Here is a 25,214-nt window from a genome sequence, read left to right as displayed (position 1 = left end):
GTAATCAGAACTCTTCCAGCAAACAAAAGCCCAGGTCCAGACGGCTTCACAGCTGAATTCTACCAAAAATTTAGAGAACAGCTAACACCTATCCTACTCAAACTCTTCCAGAAAATTGCAGAGGAAGGTAAACTTCCAAACTCATTCTATGAGGCCACCATCACCCTAATACCAAAACCTGACAAAGATCCCACAAAAAAAGAAAACTACAGGCCAATATCACTGATGAACATAGATGCAAAAATCCTTAACAAAATTCTAGCAATCAGAATCCAACAACACATTAAAAAGATCATACACCATGACCAAGTGGGCTTTATCCCAGGGATGCAAGGATTCTTCAATATCCACAAATCAATCAATGTAATACACCACATTAACAAATTGAAAAATAAAAGCCATATGATTATCTCAATAGATGCAGAGAAAGCCTTTGATAAAATTCAACATCCATTTATGATAAAAACTCTCCAGAAAGCAGGAATAGAAGGAACATACCTCAACATAATAAAAGCTATGTATGACAGACCTACAGCAAACATTATCCTCAATGGTGAAAAATTGAAAGCATTTCCCCTAAAGTCAGGAACAAGACAAGGGTGCCCACTTTCACCATTACTATTCAACATAGTTTTGGAAGTTTTGGCCACAGCAATCAGAGCAGAAAAAGAAATAAAAGGAATCCAAATTGGAAAAGAAGAAGTGAAACTCTCACTGTTTGCAGATGACATGATCCTCTACACAGAAAACCCTAAAGACTCCACCAGAAAATTACTAGAGTTAATCAATGAATATAGTAAAGTTGCAGGATATAAAATCAACACACAGAAATCCCTTGCATTCTTATACACTAAAAATGAGAAAATAGAGAAATTAAGGAAGCAATTCCATTCACCATTGCAATGAAAAGAATAAAATATTTAGGAATATATCTACCTAAAGAAACTAAAGACCTATATATAGAAAACTATAAAACACTGGTGAAAGAAATCAGAGGACACAAATAGATGGAGAAATATACCATGTTCATGGATTGGAAGAATCAATATAGTGAAAATGAGTATACTACCCAAAGCAATCTATAGATCCAATGCAATCCCTATCAAGCTACCAATGGTATTTTTCACAGAGCTAGAACAAATAATTTCACAATTTGTATGGAAATACAAAAAAAACCTCGAATAGCCAAAGCAATCTTGAGAAAGAAGAATGGAACTGGAGGAATCAACCTGCCTGACTTCAGGCTCTACTACAAAGCCACAGTCATCAAGACAGTATGGTACTGGCACAAAGACAGAAATATAGATCAATGGAACAAAATAGAAAGCCCAGAGATAAATCCACACACCTATGGACACCTTATCTTTGACAAAGGAGGCAAGAATATACAATGGATTAAAGACAATCTCTTTAACAAGTGGTGCTGGGAAAACTGGTCAACCACTTGTAAAAGAATGAAACTAGAACACTTTCTAACACCATACACAAAAATAAACTCAAAATGGATTAAAGATCTAAACATAAGACCAGAAACTATAAAACTCCTAGAGGAGAACATAGGCAAAACACTCTCCGACATACATCACAGCAGGATCCTCTATGACCCACCTCCCAGAATATTGGAAATAAAAGCAAAAATAAACAAATGGGACCTAATTAAATTTAAAAGCTTCTGCACAATAAAGGAAACTACAAGCAAGGTGAAAAGACAGCCTTCAGAATGGGAGAAAATAATAGCAAATGAAGCAACTGACAAACAACTAATCTCAAAAATATACAAGCAACTCCAACAGCTTAATTCCAGAAAAATAAACGACCCAATCACAAAATGGGCCAAAGAATTAAACAGACATTTCTCCAAAGAAGACATACAGATGGCTAACAAACACATGAAAAGATGCTCAACATTATCAGAGAAATGCAAATCAAAACCACAACGAGGGACCATTTCACGCCAGTCAGAATGGCTGCTATCCAAAAGTCAACAAGCAATAAATGCTGGAGAGGGTGTGGAGAAAAGGGAAGCCTCTTACACTGTTGGTGGGAATGCAAACTAGTACAGCCACTATGGAGAACAGTGTGGAGATCCCTTTAAAAACCAGAAATAGAACTGCCTTATGACCCAGAAATCCCACTGCTGGGCATAGACACTGAGGAAACCAGAATTGAAAGAGATACATGTACCCCAGTGTTCATCGCAGCACTGTTTATAATAGCCAGGACATGGAAGCGACCTAGATGTCCATCAGTAGATGAATGGATAAGAAAGCTGTGGTACATATACACAATGGAGTATTACTCAGCCATTAAAAAGAATACATTTGAATCAGTTCTAATGAGGTGGATGAAACTGGAGCCTATCATACAGAGTGAAGTAAGCCAGAAAGAAAAACACCAGTATACTAACAGTATACAGTATACTAACACATATATATGGAATTTAGAAAGATGGTAACAATAACCCTGTATGTGAGACAGCAAAAGAGATACAGATGTATAGAACAGTCTTTTGGACTCTGAGGGAGAGGCATAGGGTGGGATAATTTGGGAGAATGGCATTGAAACATGTATAATATCATATAAGAAACGAATCGCCAGTCCAGGTTCGATGCAGGATACAGGATGCTTGGGGCTGGTGCACTGGGATGACCCAGAGGGATGGGATGGGGAGGGAGGTGGGAGGGGGGGTTCAGGAAGGGGAACACGTGTACACCCGTGGCAGATTCATGTTGATGTATGGCAAAACCAATACAATATTGTAAAGCCTCCAACTAAAATAAATAAATTAAAATTAAAAATTAAATAATATTGCTTATGCCATAAAAAATAATAAAACAGAAACATTAATTCAAAAAGACATTAACACCAATGTTCACAGAAGCATTGTTTACCAAGATATGGATGCACCCTAAGTGTCCATTAACAGATGAAGAGATAATGGATACACAAACACACACACACAGTGGAATACTATTCAGCCATAAAAAAGAATAAAATGTTGCCACTTGCAGCAATACGAATGGACTTGGAGGGCATTATGATAAGTGAAATAAGTCAGAGAAAGACAAATAGTGTATGATATGATTTATATGTGGAATCTAAAAAATGCAACAAATTAGTGAATATAACAAAAAAGCAGCAGACTCACCGAAATAGAGAACAAACTTGTGGTTAACCATGGGGAGAGAGGGGGGGAAGGGACAAGATAAGGGTAGAGTATTAAGAGGTACAAACTATTGTATATAAAATAAGCTATATTGTACAGGGAATTCCCTGGCAGTCTCATGGTTAAGACTTCACCTTTCCCAGGGTTTGAGTCCTGGCTGGAGAGCTAAGATCCCATATGTTTTCGCTGTTCAATCGCTAAGTTGTGTCCAACACTTTGATCCCAAGGACTGTAGGATGGCAAGCTCCTCTGTCCTCCACTATCTTCCGGAGTTTGCTTAAACTCCTGTCCATTGAATCGGTGATGCCATCCAACCATCTTGTGCTCTGTCATCCCCTTCTCCTCCTGCCTTCAATCTTTCCCAGCATCAGAGTCTTTTCTAAGGAGTCAATTTTTCCCATTAGGAGGCCAAAGTATTGGAGCTTCAGCTTCAGCATTAACCCTTCCAATGAATATTCAGGGTTGATTTCTTTTAGGATTGACTGGTTTGATCTCCTTGCTGTCCAAGGGACTCTCAAGAGTCTTCTCCAGCACCACAATTAGAAAGCATCAATTCTTCAGCACCACTCAACCTTCTTTATGGACCAACTCTCACATCCCATATACTTTGCAGCCAAAAAACCAAAACACGAAACAACAGCAATATTGTAAGAAGTTCAATGAAGACTTTAAAAATGGTTCATATAAAAAAAAAATCTTTTAAAAGGAATATGTTATACAACACAGGGAATATAGCCAATATTTTGTAATAACCATAAGAGCAGTATAACCTAAAAATTGTGAATCATTGTATTGTACACCTGTAACTTATATAACATTGTATAGCAACTATACTTCAATAAAATTTTTTTTAAGTTAAAAAAAAACGACTTCAAGCCATTTTGAATTCCTTTTTGCTGAATGGTGTGCATATGGGTTCTAATCTCAGTGATTGGCCTGTGGCAGTATGATTTTCCCAACAGCACTCTGAGGAAACTGTCATTTTCCCTTTGTATTGGGTTGGTCAAAAGGTTTCTTCAGATTTTTCCTTACTATCTTATAGAAAAATCTGAATGAAATTTGTGGCCAATCCAATATATTCTTGCTTCCACTGTGGAAGATGAATTGACCACAGGTGAGTGGGTTTGTGCCTGGGGTCTCTGTTCTTTTTCATTGTCCCCTCCCTCAGCTATTTTTGTTCCAGAACTCCCTTGTTCTGAATACTTGGTTGGTAGTCTTGTGTGCATTCTGGGAGGCTTATGCCTCCTGCTTTCTTCTTGGTCCTCAGGATTCCTTTGGCAATTTTGGGTCAGGCATGGTTTTGTCTTAATTTAGGACTATTTGTTCTAGTTCTGTGAAAAAAGTCATGAGTAATTTGATAGGGATTGCATTAAATCTGTAGATGGCTGTGACCATCTTGAAAATATTACTGCTATCAATCCCAAAGCGTGGGAGATTTTTCCATTTCTTTGAGTCAGCTCAATTTTCTTATCTTTTATATTCTCAGCATAAAGGCTTTCGCCTCCTTAGGTTCAGTTCAGTTCAGTCACAAAGTCATGTCCAACTCTTTGTGACCCCATGGACTGTGGCACTCCAGGCCTCCCTGTCCATCACCAACTCCCGGAATTTACTCAAACTCATGTCCCTTGAGTCGGTGATGCCATCCAACCTTCTCATCCTCTGTCGTCCCCCCTTCTCCTCCCGCCTTCAATCTTACTAAGTACCGGAGTCTTTTCAAATGAGTCAGTTCTTCACATCAGGTGGCCAAAGTATTGGAGTTTCAGCTTCAGCATCAGTCCTTCCAATGAATATTCAGGACTGATTTCCTTCAGGATGGACAGGTTAGATCTCCTTGCAGTCCAAGGGACTCTCAAGAGTCTTCTCCAACACCACAGTTTAAAAGCATCAATTCTTCAGCACTTAGCTTTCTTTATAGTCCAACTCTCACATCCATACATGACTACTGGAAAGACCATAGCTTTGACTAGATGGACTTTTGTTGGCAAAATAATGTCTCTGCTTTTTAATTTGCTGTCTAGATTGATCATAACTTTTTTCCAAGGAGCAAGCATCTTTTAATTTCATGGCTGCAGTCACCATCTGCAGTGATCTTGGAGCCCCCAAAAATAAAGTCTGTCACTGGTTCCATTGTTTCCCCATCTATTTGTCATAAGTGATGGGACCAGATGCCATGATCTTAGTTTTCTGAATGTGGAGCTTTAAGCCAACATTTTTACTCTCCTCTTTCACTTTCATCAAGAGGGTCTTTAGTTCTTCTTCGCTTTCTGCCATAAGGGTGGTATATAATCTGCGTATCTGAGGTTATTGGTATTTCTCCCGTCAATCTTGATTCCAGCTTGTGCTTCCTCCAGCCCAGCGTTTCTCATGATGTATTCTGCATAGAAGTTAAATAAGCAGGGTGACAATATACAGCCTTGACGTTATTAGTGAGGTTATTCCTCACTAATGTATACATTTTGATGCAACCTTTTTTGCTTTTTATTGTACTGTATTTTTCAAATTTCTTCATTGTGATCTAATATGCACAACATAACTTGTATAATCTTAATTTTTACAAGTTTAGCTTTGTTTTAGAGTTGTTTATTTACAATGTTGTTTTAGATTAAGTTGTAACAGCACAGTAATTTACATATTCTTTTATTTGTCCTTTATGAGATTCTTTTCCCATATAGGTTACACAGTATATTTAGTGAGTTCCCTATTCTATACGTTAGGTATTTGTTGAGCATGTATTATGCATATAGTAGTGTGTATATTTTAAACCCAAGTCCTAATTCATGCCTGCCTGCCACCTACCTCCTTTCTTAAGCTTGAGTTTGTTTTCTCAGTCTCTGAGTCTGTGAGTTTCTTTTTCTTCACAACCACTCAAACATTTCTTATTTGTAGATGTTTTAATTGGGGAAATTCTGATTGTTGTGATATCTCAGTTTGATTTTGATTAAAAATCATCAATGTTGATCATCTTTTCTGGTGCTTCCTGGCCATCTGAAGGTCCTCTCCAGAGAATGTCTATGTAGGTCTTCCATCTGAATTTTTATTGGGTTGCTAGTGTTTTGATATTAAGGTGAGGGGGCTTTTTGTATATTTTGGAGAGCAGTGATTTGTGGATCACATTGTTTACAATTATTCTCTCCCATTCTCTATTATTGATTTCCTTTTTATTGCGCAAAAAGCCATTGATTTGATTAAGTCCAGTTTGTTTATTTTTCTACTGCCTTGGGAGCGTGATGTAAGAAAACAGTGGGAGAACTTCTGACAGAGTATGTTCCCGTTCATTTTTCTCTCTGAGTTTGTGGTGTGATGTCTCCTATTTAAGTCTGCTAGCCATCTTCAGTTCCTCTTTTTGGTAGGTGTATGTGTGGATTCTAATTTCAGTGATATTTGTGGCTGTCCGACTTCCTCATCCCCAGTTGCAGTGGAGACTTTTCCCCATTGTATATTCTTATTCGTCTGTCAAAGATTAATTGACCATAGATGTGTGGGTTTGTGCCTGGAGTCTGTGTTGTGTTCCATTGTCCCCCAGGCCTGTTTCTGTGCCAGGACCTCCTTGTTTTGAATACTGTAGCTCTGCAGTGCTGTGTGGAGTCTGGGAGGGTTCTGCCTCCTGCTTTGTTCTTGGTCCTCAGGATTGCTTTGGCAATTATGTGTCAGGAATGAGCCTGGTGGGCTGCTGTCTATGGGGTTGCACAGAGTCGGACACGACTGACGTGACTTAGCATAGCATAGCATAGCATTGTGATATAGTATTCATAACAATTTTATTATCTTAATTTTTATGAATTTTTATTTTATATTGGAATCAAGTTATTTACACATGCTGTGTTAGATTCAGTTGTAAGAGCCCGGTAATTTTCTTATATCTATCCTTTTTTTCAGATTCTTTTTCCGTAGAGGCCAGTATATTTAGTTGTTTCTTCTTCCATACATTAGGTACTAGTTGAATATGTATTGTATATTTTTGTATGCTGTATATGTTAATCTAAAGCTCCTAATTTATCCCTGCCCACCACCAGTTCCCTTCTTAAGCATAGGTTTGTTTTCTTAGTCTCTGTGTTTGTTAAATCTCTTTCTGTTTTGTAAATAAGGTCATTTAATTTTTAAGAAGCTGCCTTACTATTCTCTATACTGCTGTACCAATTTACATTCCCACCAGAAGTCTAGGAGCGTTCCTTTTTCTCCACACCCTGTCCAATATTTTTATTAGTAGACATTTTAATTCTGGAAATTCTGATCATAGAAGTGATGCTTCATTGTGGTTTTCATTTGCATTTTGTTAAACATTATTGATGTTGATTCAATAACACAAATCATCATTCCTGTAATTTTTGGCCATCTGTAGGTCTGCTGCTGCTGCTGCTGCTGCTAAGTCACTTTAGTCGTGTCCGACTCTGTGCACCCCATAGACGGCAGCCCACCAGGCTCCCCCATCCCTGGGATTCTCCAGGCAAGAACACTGGAGTGGGTTGCCATTGCCTTCTCCAGTGCATGAAAGTGAAAAGTGAAAGTGAAGTCGCTCAGTCGTGTCTGACTCTTTAGTGATCCCATGGACTGCAACCCACCAGGCTCCTCTGTCCATGGGATTTTCCAGGCAAGAGTACTATAGGTCTACTCTGGAGAAATGTCTATGTAGATCTTCTGGCTGGTGGCTTTCTAATTGCATTGCTAGTGTTTTGATACTGATGTAAACAAACTGTTCTATAATTTCCAGATCAGTGTCTTGTGGATCACATCATTTGCAATCATTTTGTCCCATCTAGTGGGTTGTCTTTTCCTTTTGTTTATGGTTCCTTTGCTGTGCAAAATGATATTAGCTTAATTAGGTCCCATTTTTATATCTTTGGTTCATTTTCTATTGCCGTGGGAGACTAACCCTAAGGCAAGAACTGTGCAATTTCTCTCTGAGAATCTTTGCCTACTTTTTCCTTAAGGAGTTTATGGTGTGATGTCTCTTATTTGAGTCTTCAAGCCATATTGAATTAGTTTTTGTTGAATGGTGTGCATGTGGGTTTTAATTTCAGTGATTGGGACGCAACTCTATAATTTTCCCAACACTGCTTGCTGAGGAGATTGTCTTCGTCTGCTTGTACTGGATTGGACAAAAGGTTCCTTCAAGTTTTTCCACAGCATTGTACAGAAAAATCTAAGTGAAATTTTTGGCCAACCCCATATGTTCTTGATTCCACTGTGGATTAACTGTGCTTAGGTGTGTGGACTTGTGCCTGGGGTCTCTCTCCTTGTCCATTGCCCCGTGGGTCTGTTTTGTGCCAGGACCCCTTGTGTTGAGTCCTGTAGCTCTGTAGTGATGGGTCAGGTCTGGGAGGGTTCTGCCTCCTGCTTTGTTTTTGGTCCTCGGGATTGGTTAGGGAATTGTGTGTCATGTGTGCATCCACATAAATTTAAGATCAGGTTCTAGCTCTGTGAAAAATGTCACAGGGAATTTGATAGAGATTGCATGTAATCTATAGATTGGGTAGTATGACCATTTAAAAATATTACTGCTCTCAATCCAAAAGCATGTGAAATCTTTCCATTTATTTGGTCATCTTCCATTTTATTTGTAGTATTTTATGGTTCTTAGCATATAAATCTTTGACCTCTTTAGTCCAGTTAATTCCTCAGTACTATATTCATTCTGATAGGACATTTTTGTTTTTACTATACTGTACTTTTTCAAATTTCCATATTGTATATAAATATGCATAACATTACCTTTATGATCTTAATTTTTACAAACTTTTATTTCATGTTGGAAATGTGTTGATTTACAATGCTGTGTTAGATTCAGTTTTAATGCATAAAATTTACTTATATCTATCATTTTTCAGATTCTTCTCCATATAGTCTGTCTAGGATATTTGTGCTCCCTGTTGTACACATTAGTTATTTGTTGAATATGCATTGGGTATAAGTACTGTGTATATGTTAATCTCAACTCCTATTTTAACCTGCCCATCACTGGTTTCCCTTCTTAAGCATAAGTTTGTTTTCTCTGAGTCTGTAAGTCTCTTTTTGTTTTGTAAATAAGATCATTTAATTTTTAGGGAACCTCCTTACCATTCTCCGCAGTAGCGGTACCACGTATATTCACACCCAGGAGTGTAGGGATGTGCCTTTTTATCCCACCCTGTCCAGCATTTCTTATTAGGAGACATTTTAATTATGGAAATTCTGATCATTGTGGTGATACCTCATTGTGGTTTTCATTTGCATTTTGTAAAAAAAATTATCAGTGTTGAGCATCTCTTCCTGTGCTGTTTGGTCGTCTGTAGGTCTACTCTGGAGAAATACCTATGCAGATCTTCTGCCCATTTTTTGATTGGGTTGCTAGGGCTGTGACTAGGGAAGTGAGTGAGTTGTTAGTACATTTTTGAGATCAGTGTCCTGTGGATCATAACATTTGCCTCTACTTCCTCCCATCCAGTGGGTTGTCTTATTTTGTATATGGTTTCCTTGGCTGTGCCAATGGTCATAAACTCGATTAGGTCCTATGCGTGTATCGGTGGCTCATTTTCTATCATCTTGGGAGACTTACCTAAGGGAAAAAAACAGTATGATTTCTGTCGGAGAACACTTTGCCTAATTTTTCTCTAGGAGTTCATGGTGTGGTGTTTCTTAAATCTTCAAGTCATTTTGAGTTACTTTTTGCCTAATGGTGTGCATGTGGGTTCTAATTGCAGTGATTGGCACATGGCTCTGTGACTTGCCCAGTACAACTTGCCGTGAGACTGTCTTCTTACCCTTGTGATGTTGTTGTTATTTAGCCACTCAGTTATGTCTGACTCTTTGCGACCCTGTAGCCCACAAGGCTCCTCTGTCCATGGGATTCGCCAGGCAGGAATACTGGAGTTGGTTGCCATTGCCTTCTCTGGCGAATCTTCCCAACCTGGGGAATCAAACCCAGGTCTCCTCCGTTGGCAGGCAGATTCTTTACCACTGAGCCACCTTGGAAGCCTTCCCCTTTTATTGGGCTGGCCAAAAGTTCCCTTAAAAGTTTTTTCATAACATCTACAGAAAAATCTGAATGCAATTTGTGGCCAACCTAATATATTCTTGCTTCCATTGTGGAAGATAAATTGACCATAATGTGTGGGTTTGATCCTAGGGTCTCTGTTCTTTTCCATTGCCCCATAGGTCTGTTTCTGTGCCCGGACCTCCTTGTTTTGAATACTGTAACTCTATAGTGTTGTGTGGAGTCTGAGAGGGCTATGCTTCTGCTTTATTCTTGGTCCTCAGGATTGCTTTGGCAATTCTGCATCATATATGATTCTGAGTAAATTTTAGGATCTTGAGTTTTATTTCTGTGAAAAATGTCTTAGGGAATTTGACATGGATTGCATTTAATCTGAAGACTGCTTCGGGTAGTTTGGCCATTTAAAACTACGACTGCTGTCAATCCAAAAGCATGGGATAGCTTCTATTTCTTTGAGTCATCTTTCATTTTATTTTCAGTGTTTTATGGTTCTCAGCATGTAAGTCTTTCATCTCCTTAGGTTTAATACTAAGTATTTTATTTATTTTGATGTGTTTTATTTTATTTTATATTTGTAAACATTTCTTTATTGTGATACAGTATGTATAACATAACATTTATTATCTAAATCATTTAAAGTATTTTTCTTTTATATTTGAGTAGACTTAATTTATAGTATTGTGTTAATTTCATTTGTGCAGCCTAGTAATGTGCTTATACAGAAATCAATTTTTTTTAATTCTTTTCCCATCTAGGTTATACAGAGTATTAATTAGAGCTCCCTGTGCTGTGCAGTCAGTCTGTACTGTGCTTAGTCACTCAGTCATTTCAAATCTTTGTGACCCTGACTGTAGCCTTCCAGGCTCCTCTGTTCATGGGGATTCTCCAGGCAATAATACTGGAGTAGGTTGCCCTGCCCTCCTCCAGGGGAATCTTCCCAACCTAGGGATCGAACCCAGGTCTCCCACAATGCAGGTGGATTCTTTACCATCTGAGCCACCAGGGAAGCCCAGTGGCTCAGAATCCATGTGCAATGCTGAAGACCCCAGTTCGATTCCTGGATCAGGAAAATCTGCTGAAGAAGGCATAGGCTACCCACTCCAGTATTCTTGGGCTTCTCTTGTGGCTCAGCTGGTAAAGAATCCACTTGCAATGCAGGAGACCTGGGTTGATCCCTGGGTTGGGAAGATCCCCTGGAGAAGGGAACAGCTGCCCATTCTAATATCCTGGCCTGAAGAATTCTGTGGACTGTATAGTCCATGGGGTCTCAATGTCAGTCACGACTGTCAGTAAGTCAGTCCGTCCTTGTTAATTATCTATTATGTGTATAGTCGTGTCTATATGTTAATCCCAAATTCCTAATTCATCCATCCCCATTACCTTTCCCCTTTGGTAAGGATGGGTGCATTTTCTCAGTCTTTGAATCTTTAAATTTTAAGGAACCTCCATACAGTTCTCCGTACTGACTGAACTAGTATACATTTTGACCAGAAGAGTAAAAGGGCTCCTTTTTATCTACAACCTCCCCAGAATTTGTTATTTTTAGGCATTTCAATTATGGAATTTCTGATAATGGTGTGGTGATTACTGATTGTAGATGTGATTTGCAGTTCTGTAATAATTGTTGATGTTGAGCATTCTTATATGTACTTTGGGTCATCAATATGTCTTTGGAGAAATGTCAGTGTATATCTTCTGCTCATTTTTTCAATAGATTCTTTTTTTTTCTAATATTGAGGTGAATGAGCTGTTTGTGTATTTTGGGGATTAGTCCTAGTCTGTCCCATCATTTGCAAATATTTACTTCCATTCCATGGGTTGTCATTTTTTGTTGTTGTTTATGGCTACCTTCGGAGAAGGCAGTGGCAACCCACTCCAGTACTCTTGCCTGGAAAACTAATACAATATTTTAAAGTTTAAAAATAAAATAAAATTAAAAAAAGAAAAAAGAAAGAAAATCCCATGGATGGAGGAGCCTGGTAGACTGCAGTCCATGGGGTCGCTACGAGTCAGACACGACTGAGCGACTTGACTTTCACTTTTCACTTTCATGCATTGGAGAAGGAAATGGCAACCCACTCTAGTGTTCTTGCCTGGAGAATCCCAGGGATGGGGGAGCCTGGTGGGCTGCCATCTTTGGGGTCGCACAGAGTCGGACATGACTGGAGCGACTTAGCAGCAGCAGCAGCAGCAGATGGCTACCTTGCTGCGCAAAAGCTCATGAGTTAGATTATTTTGCCGCTTTTTATAAATACATAATTTCTTCCTGGCTGCGCTGGGTCTTTGTTGCTGTGCGGGCTTATCTCTAGTTGTGGAGAGGGAGGGCTACTCTCTAGTTGCAGTGCAGGGGCTTCTCATCGTGGTGACTTAATCTTGTGCGGCACACAGGCTCTAGGCTTCAGAAGTTGTGGTTCCTGGACTTTAGAGCTCAGGCTCAATAGTTGTGGTGCACAGGTTTATTTGTTCCGCGGCATTTAGGATCTTCCTAGATCAAGGACTGAACACTTATCTCTTGCATTAGAAGGGGAATTCTTTACTACTAAGCCACCAGGGAAACCCTGTTTCTTGTTGCTTTTACTTGTATTGCCTTGGGGAGCTGACCTAACGAAACACTGGTACAATTAATGTCAGAGAACGTTTTGTGTATGATGTCCTCCAAAACTTACATAGTGTGATGTCTGGATATTAAGTCTTGAGCATTTTGAGTTCATTGTTGTGTATGATGTGAGGTTGTGTGCTAATTTCACTGATTTCCATCGAGCTGTCCAACTTTCCCAACACCACTCGCTGAGGAAATGGTCTTTTTTCTCCATTGTATATGCTGGTTTCCTTTACGCAAGATTAACTGGCTGTGGGTGTGTGGGTTTGCTCCTGGGCTGTCTCTTCTGTTCCGTTGATCCAGAGGTCTGTTCTTGTACCAGGACCACTGTTGTTTTGGTGACTGTTGCTCTGTAGTATCGCCTGAACTCTGGGGAGGGTTATGCCTCCTGACTTATTCTGTGCTCAGGATTTCTTTGGCAATACTAGGTCATCTATGGTTCCATATAAAATTCAGTATTATTGGTTCTAGCTCTGGAAAAAAAAAAAAAAATCCATGGGTATTTTGATAGAGATAGCAGTTAAATATGTAGATTTATTGGGGTAGTGTGACCACTTAATAATTTAATGCTTCCAATAAAAGAGTATGTGATGTTCTTCCATTTATTTGAAACATTTTCAAATTTCTTTATTAATATTTCATAGTTTTCAGGACATAAGTATTTCACTTCTTTCGTCAGGTTAATTTTTAAGTATTTTATTTAATACTTTGCTACCATTTTATTTCATTTCAGTTTTATTCACATTTTTATTGTGGTACAATATGCATAACATTTTACCTTCTCAATTATTTAAGATTTGTATTGATGGTAAAGTAGCACTGAATTACAATGTTGTGCTTTCACTTGTAGAGCCAATTGATTTATTTGTACATATATATATATATTATTTTTCTTTTTTCAAATATGACATTGACAGTAAAGTTCCCTGTGGTTGTTGTTGATGATATACTTTTTATTTTTTTAAAGAATGGTGTATCTAAATTATACCAAAACTCCTAAATCATACCTACCATCTCTTCTGCCTTTGGTATCTGTAAGTCGCGCTCTGTGAGTCTGAGTATCTGTTTCTCTTTTCAAGTGAGTTCACTGAATTTTTAAGGACCTCCTTACTGTTCTCCACAGTGGCAGTACCGCTTTCTGTTCTCAGCAGCAGTACAACACGGCACAACCGCAGTGCAACAGTTCTCCACATTCAGTGCAGCGTTTGTCTGTAGATATTTTAATTACGGAAGTTCTGATCATCGTGGTACCTCACTGTGGTTGTAATTTGCATTTCATTAATAATAAATGTTGTTGAGCATCTATTCTGTGCTTTTTGGCCATCTGGATGTCTTCTCTGGGGAAATGTATATGTAGATATTCTGCCCGTTTTTTGATTGGCTTGTTAATGTTTTTGTTACTGAGCTGAATGAGCTGTTTCTGTATTTTGTAGATCAGTCTTGATCTCAAAAGTTTGAAACTAATTTTTTCCCATTGGATGGGTTGGGTTTTTTTTTTTTCATTTTTAAAATGGGTTTCCTTTGTTGTGCTAATGATCGTAACTTTGATTAGGTCCCATTTGTTTAGCTTTCATTCATTTTCTATTGCCTTGGGAGATAAAAATATAATGGTACCATTTGTGAGAGAACGTTTTGCCTACCTTTTTATCTGGGAGTTTATGGAGTGATGTCCATTATTAACTCCTCAAGCTTTTTTGAGTTCCTATTTGTTGAATGGTGTGCACGTGGGTTCTAATTTCGGTGATTATTGATATGTGGCTACTAGGAGCATTCGGAGAAGACAATGGCGCCCCACTCCAGTACTCTTGCTTGGAAAATCCCATGGATGGAGGAGCCTGGTAGGCTGCAATCCATGGGGTCGCTAAGAGTCGGACACGACTGAGTGACTTCACTTTCACTTTTCACTTTCATGCATTGGAGAAGGAAATGGCAACCCACTCCAGTGTTCTTGCCTGGAGAATCCCAGGGACAGGGGAGCCTGGTGGGCTGCCGTCTATGGGGTCGCACAGAGTCGGACACGACTGAAGTGACTTAGCATAGCATAGCATACTAGGAGCGTTACGCCTCCTGCTGTGTCCTTGGTCCTCAGGATTGCTTTGGCATTTCTGGTCATGTGCAGCTCCAAGTAAAATTTAGAATCATTGCTTCTAGTTCTGTGAAATATCACAAGGAATTTGATAGGGATAGCCCTAAATCTATAGATTGTTTTGGATCATATGGGCATTTTAAAAATATTACTGGTATCAAACCAAAAGCATGGGATATCTTTTCATTCCTATGAGTCATCTTCAACTTTATTTTTAGTGTTTTATCCTTCTTAGCATGCAGCCATGAAATTAAAAGATGCTTGCTCCTTGGAAGAAAAGCTATGACCCAACCTAGACAGGATATTAAAAAGCAGAGACATTACTGATGAAGGTCCAACTAGTTAAAGCTATTTTTTTCCAATAGTCAGGTGTGGATGTGAAAGTTGGACCATAAAGAAAGCTGAGCACCAAAGAACTGATGCTTTTGAACTGTGGTGTTGGAGAAGACTCTTGAGAGTCCCTTGGACTGCAAGGAGATCAAACCAGTCAATCCTAAAGGAAATCAACCCTGAATATTCATTGGAAGGACTGATGCTGAAGCTCCAATACTTTGGTCACCTAATACAAAGAACTGACTCATTGGAAAAGACTCATGCTGGGAAAGATTGAAGGCAGGAGAAGGGATCGACAGAGGGTGAGATGATTGGATGGCATCACCAACTTGATGGACATGAGTTTGAGCAAACTCTGGAAGTTGGTAATGGACAGGGAAGCCTGGCGTGCTGTACTTCTTGGGGTCACAAAGAGTCAGACATGACAGAGTGACTAAACCGAACGACTGACTGAAGTAAATTCATTTAGTTTTTAAAGAACTTCCTTACTCTTCTCCATAATGGTGGTACCCCTTTTATCTTCCCAGCAACAGTGTAGGAAAGGTGTTTTTTTTTTTTTCCTTCACACCAACTCAAACATTTCTTATTTGTAGATGTTTTAATCATGGAAATTTTGAATGTTATTATGATACCTCAATTTGGTTTGATTTGCATTTTGTTAAAAATTATCAATGTTGAGCATCTTTTTCTATGCTTCCTGGCCATCTGAAGGTCTTTTCTGGAGAGATGTCTGTGTAGATCTTCTGTCTGGTTTTTTGTATAGTTGCCAGTGTTTTGATATTGAGGTGAGTGAGCTTTTTGTATATTTTGAGACTGGTGTCTTGTGGATCATATTGTTGGCAACTATTTTCTCCCATTCTCTGTTACTTTTTTATTGTTCAAAAGCCTTTAATTTGACTAAGTCTCATTTTTTATTTTTGTATTACCTTGGGAGCTAGAAGTGAGAAAACAAGGGGATGATTTCTGACTGTGGTTTCCCTTTGTTTTTCTCTAGGAGTTTGTGGTGTGGTGTCTTCCTGTTTAAGTCCTCTAGCCATTTTGAGTTCCTTTTTTTTGAGGGGGTGGGTAGCTGCGTGGGTGTCTTCTAATTTCAGTGATTATTTGTGGCTGTTCAACTTCCCCACCTCCACTTGCTGTAGAGACTGTCTTTTCCCCATTGTATATTCTTACTTCCTCCGTCAAAGATTGACCATAGGTCTGTGGGTTTGTGCCTGGGGTTTCCATTCTTTCCCATTGCCCCATAGGTCTGTTTCTCTGCCAGGACCCCCTTGTTTTGAATACTGTAGCTCTGTAGTGTGCAGAGTCTGGGAGGGTTATGCCTCCTGCTTTGTTCCTGGTCCTCAGAATGGCTTTGGCAGTTTGGGGGTTATTTATGGTTCCCTATAAATTTAGAATTACTGGTTCTAATTCTGTGAAAAATATCATGAGTAATTTGACAGGGATTCCCTTCAATCTTTAGATTGCTTTATGAACTATGGCCTTTGTAAAAATATTAATGCTTCTAATCATAGAGTATGGTATATTTCCATTTCTTCAGTTTCCTTTATTTTTATTTTATAGATCTCAGCGTAGGTCTTTCACCTACGTGTTTATTTTAAAATATTTTATTTGATGTGACTTTCTCCTACATAATGTTTGTTTTTAAATATTTTATTTATTTTTCCCTATCAGATTTCTGTATTCTTATAAAATATGCATTCTCCCCTTTTTAAATTTTTTTTTGTATATTGGTGGAGTATTGATATGCTGTGTTATTTTATTTTCAGTTGTACAGCAAAATTATTTCCTTATTCAGATATCTATTCTTTTTCATGTTCTTTTTACACATAAGTTAATAAATTTAGTACAGTGTTATACAGCATGTGCTTATGAATTATCTCTTGTGTATACAATAGTGTATGTATATTAATCTTAACATTTTAAATTATCCTGCCACCTTTCTCAAGTGGTAAAGCTCATTTTTCCTAGTTTGTGAGTCTATGAGTGTGTTTCTTTTGTTAACAATAAAGTTTAACATACTTTTTAAGGAGTCTCTATAGTGTTGTCCATATTAGCTTTTTCCAATTACATTCCCCATGACAGTGTTGGAGGGATTTTTTTTTTCTCCCCAGGCTTTGTTGTTTGTAGATAATTTAATTATGGAAATTTTCATCAGTGTGAGGTGGTACTTCATTGTAGTTATGATCTCTGTTTCTCTAATAATTATCTCCATTAAACATGTTTTCATGTACTCTTTGACCATCTCTATGTCTTTTTAGTAATGTCTGTTTAGATCTTCTGCCCATTTTTTGATTTAGTGTTTTTGATATTGAAGTGAATGAGAAGTTCATATATTTTGCAGTTCAGTTCAGTCACTCGTTCGTGTATGACTCTTTGCGACCCCACGGACTGCAGCATGCCAGGCTTCCCTGTCCATCACCAACTCCCGGAGCCTACTCAAACTCATGTCCATTGAGTCAGTGATGCCATCCAACCACCTCACCCTCTGTTGTCCCCTTCTCCTCCTTTCTTTAATCTTTCCCAGAATCAGGGTCTTTTCCAGTGAGTCAGTTCTTTGTATCAGATGGCTAAAGTATTGGAGCTTCAGCTTCAGCATGTCCTTCCAGTGAATGTTCAGGACTGATTTCCTATAGGATTGGCTGGTTTAATATCCTAGCTGCTCAAGGGACTCTCAGTTCAAAAGCATCAATTCTTTGGTGCTCAGCTTTCTTTATGGTCCATCTCTCACATCCATACATGACTACTGGAAAAACCATAGCTTTGACTAGACGGACCTTTGTCGGCAAAGAAATGTCTCTGTTTTTTAACGTGCTGTCTAGGTTGGTCATAGCTTTTCTTCCAAGGAGCAACTGTCTTAATTTTATGGCTGCAGAATTTCATATTTTGCAGGTTAATTGCTTTTTGGTCACATCATTTTCAAATATTAATATCTTCTCTCAATCTTTAACTTTTCATTTTTTTATGCTTTGCTGTGCAAAATTTCGTAAGTTTGGTTAGGTCTGATTTATTTTTGCTTTTCTTCCTATTGCCTGAGAGACTGAACTAAGAAAACAACGGTGTTAGCACAATTTATGTTAGAGAGTGTCCTGCCGACGTTTCCTCCAGAAGTTTTTACTGTACTTGCTCATATGTAGCTTTTCAACCCATTTTGTGTTTACTTATTTTTAGGGTGAAGAATGGTCTCATTTCATTTTTTTTGCATGTTTTTGTCCCAGAACAACTTACTGAAGAGACTTCATTTTCTCCATTGTTCATTTTTGCCTCCTTTGAGTAGATTTACTAACCATCGTTTCACGCATTAATTTCCTGACTTTCTATTCCACTCCACTGATCTCTAATTCTGTTTTGTGTCAGTACCGTGCTGTTTTGATTAACTTTATAGCATAGTCTGAAGTCAGAGAGCTTGATTCCTTCAGCTCCATGGTTTTTTCTTCAAGATTGTTTTAACTATTTAGGTTCTTTTTGGTATCCATGCAAATTTTAAAGTTTTTTGTCCTTGATCTGCAAAAAAAAAAAAAAAAGCCTTGGTGATTTGATAAAGATTGCAGTGAGTCCTTTGACTGCCTTGGCTAATATAGTCATTTTGACAGCCTTTATTCTTCCTATCCAATAACATGATTTACCTTTCCATGAGGAGGGCATGGCAACCCACTCCAATATTCTTGCCTGGAGAATGCTCATGGACAGAGGAGCCTGGTGGGCTACAGTCCATGGGGTCTCAAAGAGTAGGACATGACTGAGCAACTAAACACAACTTTTTGTATCATCTTCCATTTCTTTTATTGCACATTTTAGTTTTTGTAGTACATGTCTTTTGCCTTGTTAGGTATGCTATTCCTAAGCATTTTAATTCTTGATGTGATGCTAGATGGGATTATTTCCTTAGTTTCTATTTCTGATCTTTCAGTGTTAGTGTGTAGAAATGTAATACATTTTCTCTGTTTTGTCTTCTGCAACCATAAAAAATTCATTAATGAGCTCTAGTAGTTTTCTGGTAGCATCATTAAGATTTTCTATGTGTAGTATCATGTCATATGAAAACTGATATTTTTGCTGCTTCTTTTCCAGTTTGGATTCCTTTTATTTCATTTTCTTCTGCTTGCCATTGCTAGGGCTTCCAAAAGTTTGTTGAATGAAAGTGGAGACAATGGGCATCCTTGTCTTGTTCCTGATCTAGGAAGAAATGCTTTCGGCTTTTCATCATTGAGAATGACGTTGGCTGTGGGTTTGTCATATATGGCCTTTATTAAGTTGAGGTAGGTTTCCTCTATGCCCACTCTCTGCAGAGTTTTTATCAAAAATAGAAGTTGAGTTTTGTAAAAAACTTCTTCTACATCTCTGAGATAATTGTATATTTTTTTATTCTGCAGTTTGTTCATGTGGTGTAGCACTGGTTGATTTGCAGATACTAAAAAATCCTCGCATTCCTGTGATAAATGCCACTAAATCATGGTGGGTGATCCTTTCAGTGTACTGTTGGATTCATTTTGCTTGTATGTTGTTGACGATGTTCCCCTCTACATTCGTTAGTGATATTGCCTATAATTTTGTGGTATCGGCCTGTAATTTTCTTTTCTTTTGGTATCAGGGTGGTGGTGACCTCATAGAATGTGTTTGAATGTGTTCTTCCTCTGCAATATTTTGGAAAAGTTTCAGAAGGATAGGGGACTTCCCAGGTAGTGCTAGTGGTAAAGAATCCACCTGCCAATGCAGGAGCTGAGATAGACATGGGTTTGATCCCTGGGTCAGGAAGATCCCCTGGAGGAGGAAATGGCAACCCACTCCAGTATTCTTACCTGGAGAATTCCAAGAACAGAGGAGCTTGGCAGGCTACAGTGCACGGGATTGCAGAAGAGTCAGACACAGCTGAGCACACACACATTTGGTAGAACTCACCTTCCTCCTGTGTTCTCTTGTAATTGCATGATTTTCTTTTATGTTACGTTGGATTGCTTTTTATCTAGATTTGGGGGTTTTGGTTAACTTGTGGTTTTTATATAGCAGTCTATATATATATATATAAGATTTTTTAAGTTGCTGGTCTCTTAATTTTAAATGCGTTTCCACTATCCTACATTCATGATTTTCTCTTCTCAAGGATTGCTAGCTTTGAGATCATGTGGTGTGGATGATTTTCTACCTTTACTGTTCATTTGTCTTTACCTGTGAGTGTTCCCCTTTCCTAACTGTCTTATTTCCAGTTGTGCCTTTTCTATTCCTCCTACAGAAATTCCTTTAGCATTTGTCGTAAAGCTGGTCTGGTGGTGCTGAATCCTTTTAGCTTTTGCTTCTCTGTGAAGCTTTTGATTTCTCCTTCAAGTCAGGAGAGCCTGACTGGGTTGAGTATTCTTGGTTATAGGCTTTTCCCTTTTATTACTTTAAATATGGGCTTCCCAGGTAGCTCAGTGGTATAGAATCTGCTTGCTGAAGCAGGAGACAAGGGTTTGATCCCTGGGTTGGGACAATCCCCTGGAGAAAGAAATGGCAACCCACTCCAGTAGTCTTGCTGGGAAAATCCCATGGACAGATGAACCTGGTGGGCTACAGTCCATGGGGTCACAAAGAGCTGGCCACGACTGAGTGTGCGTGCACTTCACTGCACACTTTAAATACATCATGTCACTGTCTTCTTGGCATGAAAGGTCAAAACAACCTTGTGCTGTGTACGAGTTTCAAACTGTGACAGTGCAGAAACTTATACTCAGGTCTCTTTCCAACTAGGTAGAACCACTAGTGAGAAATAATTCCAGAGACCAAAAAAAAAAAAAAGGCTATTCTGAGGAAAGTTTATCTGGTAAAGAGAAGAATATAAATTCTCATGACCAAAAAAAAAAAAATTGCTCTTAGCACTGTTTTATTCTGTTTGCTAAAAATATATTAACTGTTTAAAAAAAATCACCAAAATATGGTGAAATCTCTCTGAATCCTTCCACTGAGATAGTCTGTTTAGGCAAGTTTTCTGGATCGCTGACTCCTCAGTTTTCCTAAGTTCTTGTATTTTTAATTTTTGTTGAAAAATCCCTCAGGAATGTGTTAAAGTAATCCCCTTCTTTCTTTAGCGCACTAAGCATCCTATAAAGTTTGGGGCCAGCAGAGGGTCGTGGGGACACAGTCATTGGCCCTGAGAAACCCAGAAGCACCTGGGATGGGGGGTGAGCCAGGCTTTGGTCTCCAGATGTCGTGGCTCCACCTGACTGCTCTCTACTCTGGCCTGCCTTTTACGTTGCTTTGCTTCCTCCCTAAGTGTCAATCACCAATTGTATGCTTCCCTATCCATTCTATTTGCAGACTTCAATATGACTGGAGAAACCAAGTTTATTCCCAGAATTACTAGAGACAACGCTACCATTCCCTGAGGACAGGCCATCTGCTTGACCCTGTGGACTTTAAAGTGACCTGCCCCCTCTGCCCTTCTCCTCGGGTACTCACAGCACCATCTGCTTGTTAGAACAGCTACAGGGTAAGAAGAAAGATGCACTGACCCGCTGTGAAAGGCGATCTGATCCTTAGAGTTTTTGAACATTAGAGCTCGCATTTGGATATGAAATCTGTTGATTTTGTTAGCCTCCTGGGTCAAAGGAGAAAAATAAAAACTTTTTGTGAGATGTAAAAGTCTAAGGGGAATGGATACAAAATGTGGTACATATATACAACGGAATAGTACTCAGCCATTAAAAAGAACGAAATAATGCCATTCGTAGTAACATGGATGGACCTAGAGATGGTCATACCGCGTGAAGTCAGTCAGAGAAAGACAGATATGTTATGACATACCTTCTATGTGGAACCTAAAAAGAAATGATACAAATGAACCTAATTACAGAACAGAAACAGACTCAGACTTACAGAAGAAACTTATGGTGGGGGAAGTTAAGGAGTTTGGGAAGGACAGGTACACACTTCTATATGTACAACTGATAACCAACAGGGACCTACTGTAAAGCACAGGGGACTCTGCTCAATGTCATGTGGCAGCCTGGAGGGGAGGGGAGTTTGGGGGAAATGGATACATGTGTATGTATGCTGAGTCCCTTTACTGTCCACCTGAAACTGTCACAACATTGTTAATTGGTTATACTCCAATCCAGTTTTTTGTAAAAAGCAAAAAAAAAAAAAAAAGATTTAAAAGTCTATACAAATGTTGCCCCTATGAGTTTTTGGACCGGTAATAAGTTAATAAGACTCATATTTAATCTATTTTAGGAGCAAGCAAACAGGCGGATTGTAGCTGAGCCTACAAAGGGGAGTCAGCCCTCAGCTAATGACCTCTGACCTCCCCAGGAAGAAGGTGCCCTCACTTTCCACACGACCTGGGAGCAAGCAGGTAAACTCGGGAGAGAGCCGGCAAAGAAACAGATTTGAAGGAGAATAATCAATACCAGGTTTTGACAATTTTATTGGAAAATAAGTACAGTCCATTGATCAATGATACGTGCTGTACATGAATCTGGTGTCTTTCTATATAAAAATATTTGGTATCTGCTGCAGAATTATATAAACAAGGTTTTTTTTAAATCATTAACCAGTAGAAATATAATTTATCAAAAAACTCATTAAAAAATGGCTCAATACCCTCTTTTACTGCAAATAGAGGCAGAAGGGGGAAAATAAAAATTCTGCTAAGCCAGTTTTAACAACTGGAAATGGAATACTTCACTATACTTGCAAACTTTTCTTAAACACTCACACTGACCAAGAAGAAAAATTCCCATCAGATTATGCAGTAAAATCTAATTAATGGGGAAGGCCTGAAAGGAAAAGGTTAAAGGGAAACTGAACAAAGGTTTTCAAAAAATAAAATAACCTGTGGAAATTTTTAAACAGTAAAGCACAGTCTACGTTATGTGTGCAAATTTCTTCTGAAGGCATTGCCAACAAAGAGACACCCCTGCCTTTTCTGCAGAGAACAGGGCTTGGAGCTGGAGACAGAAGCAACTTCCTGCAGAGACAGCCGAAATACAATCAGACTGACAGAAACAGAACAAGTGTCTGAGGGCAGTTTCTTGGGGAAAGGGACTTGGAGTAAATTTTAAGTTTTAGTAAAATTTGGGTCAGCTAGAGAATACGTGAAGAGGATTTCTGGTCAGAGGAGACGGGAAGGAGAGGCAGAGATGGAGGGAGGCTGGGGATAGGTGTGAAGGTGAACAATCTGGGCGTGTGCAGAGCAGGACTGAGAGGTGTCAGATGCTCGTGGGCGGAAGTGGGCTTTCGCCCAGGAGGAGCCCATGGAGGCGGTCTAGCAAGGGCATTTTAAGATCCGAGCATCGTAGAAAGACGTTTCATCTGTAGGCCGTGTGTGTGACAGAGTGAGAGGAGGAGGTGACTTGGAAGTGGACCTTCCAGAGAAGTGACAAGTCCAGGAATAGGCAGAAGAATAAGGTGGAATCAAGTGGTCACTGCAGGGGAAAGGCATTAAGAGGTGGGTTCATACTCTGCTATTCTTGCTCTCAAAATTCTTTCTCTCCTGCAGAAAGGTAAGGTTATTTCAAACCCTTAAGAGTCAGGGGAATTCCTTTGCTCATTGAAATGACAGTTTTAAAGGTTCCATGAAATGAAATTCCATCTTTGGAAAGTGACTGCCAGTTGTCTGTCGAGAGGTATGGGAAATGCAAGGCAGACGGAAAGTTCTCCAAGAATGCTTCTACATCCTCTGGGAAGTACAGGTCTCAGTCTGCCAGTAGCAATGCCCAGGAGAACCACTCGAGGGCCTGCTGTGCCCAGACTGGGCCACAGCCCTGCCCTCAGACCCTGGGAGACTTCCTAAATCTGTCTATAGATGGTGAATATTACCTGCATGTTCATTCCTCTGGTTTGCTGCCCAGTGCCTTTTCTCAGCAGTTCAAACATTCAGACAGGGCATCCAGCGCCTTCTTAAAGGACTTCCCAAGCCCTCTGCCTGGAGTTGCCCTGGTCACAGAGCGACTGTCGCCACATCCTGCTCCCTTAATCCGGTCCCAGGTGACCTCAGGGATAAGGGACTAAACAGGTGTGTAGGATGACTGTGCAAGTCAGTGAGGCCCAGCCTGCAGTGCCCGAAGACAGGAGTCACCAAGGAACTCTTGGCCAAGCTTCTCCACTACCCGAGAGGCACGTGGACCTCCATGGGTCGTTTCTCCTTAGAGTCCAGCAGAGTGGCCGGGGACAGCAGCTGGTGCTTGGATAAACGCCGCTGCCGCTGGACTGGCATGTGGTACCTGACCTTCTTCCAGAATCTCGAGTTCATAGACTGCGACCCCTCTCTAAAGTCCCCTGACCAGCGTATGACCCCCTGTTTCTGCTTAATGAATTTAATGGATTCTGGCATTTTCTCATAGTCTGGAATCTTCTCCAGCTCCAATAGGACGACTTTAATTCCTTCCTGAATGAGAGCATTGTACATGGCCACCTGCTCTTCAGATGAATTCCCCGGCCAGCTGAATCCTGACGTTTCTGGGACCAAAATGATAATCAGCCTCCTGCTTTTCTTTACATTTTCATTAACAACCTCAACAATGCCTGAAAAACATGAGACACAGCATAGTAAGTAAACTTTCCATCTATAATCCTTCCCTCCAGAACCAAGACCCCTCAAGGTTCTTCCCACCCCATCACCTATGTCTCCCGATACTCTTTCTCCTTAAATCGAAGGAGTTTATCATTTTACAGAAGAGCTCAAACACTGACCCACAAAAGGTGAGTATTTCATGGCGGAGTAGGAGTACTTGAAGAATGAATTTTATAAACTTTCTTGCTAAACCACTGGATCTACATCACTCCTGTTTTTACCATCAGTTGTAAAGTAACTGCTAGACCTAACTAGTTAAGTTCTGCAAAACGAAATAAAATTTAGTTAATTGTTGCCCCAATAGAGTGTGAGAAAAGTAAACACTTGCATTTAGTATGAAAATCATCAGGTCCCACTACGCTCTTCTTGTTTGGTCTCTCAGTCGTGTCTGACTCTTTTCGACCCTTTGGACTGAAGCCCACCAGGCTCCTTTGTCCATGGGATTCCCCAGGTAAGAATACTAGAAAGGGTTGCCATTTTCTCCTCCAGGGGATCTTCCTGACCCAGGGATTGGCA

At 39.5% G+C, this 25,214-nt stretch overlaps 1 protein-coding gene and 2 long non-coding RNA genes across 11 annotated transcripts in view; 1 reads left to right on the top strand and 2 right to left on the bottom strand.

Annotated features, from left to right (window-relative positions):
- Positions 1 to 22,466, top strand: part of LOC139185718 (uncharacterized) — a 64,298-nt gene extending 41,832 nt beyond the window's left edge. For both annotated transcript variants that reach the window (XR_011569197.1, XR_011569196.1), the window contains 2 exons: positions 21,443 to 21,614; positions 22,358 to 22,466. This is a non-coding gene — a long non-coding RNA (uncharacterized lncRNA). The remainder of the gene's footprint in view (positions 1 to 21,442; positions 21,615 to 22,357) is intronic.
- Positions 8,679 to 17,822, bottom strand: LOC139185719 (uncharacterized). Its single transcript, XR_011569198.1, has 2 exons — positions 13,747 to 17,822; positions 8,679 to 13,208 (listed from the first exon to the last, which is right to left on the bottom strand). It is a non-coding gene; the product is annotated as an uncharacterized lncRNA (long non-coding RNA).
- Positions 22,467 to 22,532: 66 nt separating the features above from the next.
- Positions 22,533 to 25,214, bottom strand: part of IL1R1 (interleukin 1 receptor type 1) — a 138,635-nt gene continuing 135,953 nt past the window's right edge. For all 8 annotated transcript variants that reach the window (XM_070798377.1, XM_070798378.1, XM_070798373.1 and 5 more), the window contains one exon: positions 22,533 to 24,649. In XM_070798377.1, coding sequence (XP_070654478.1) covers positions 24,231 to 24,649 — 419 coding nt within the window. In that variant the 3' untranslated portion in view covers positions 22,533 to 24,230. The remainder of the gene's footprint in view (positions 24,650 to 25,214) is intronic.

Source organism: Bos indicus, chromosome 11 (genome assembly GCF_029378745.1).
Source record: "Bos indicus isolate NIAB-ARS_2022 breed Sahiwal x Tharparkar chromosome 11, NIAB-ARS_B.indTharparkar_mat_pri_1.0, whole genome shotgun sequence".
NCBI classification, from domain to species: domain Eukaryota; kingdom Metazoa; phylum Chordata; class Mammalia; order Artiodactyla; family Bovidae; genus Bos; species Bos indicus.
The sequence above is the reverse complement of the archived record's forward strand: the minus strand, read 5'-3'. Positions and strand labels throughout refer to the sequence as shown.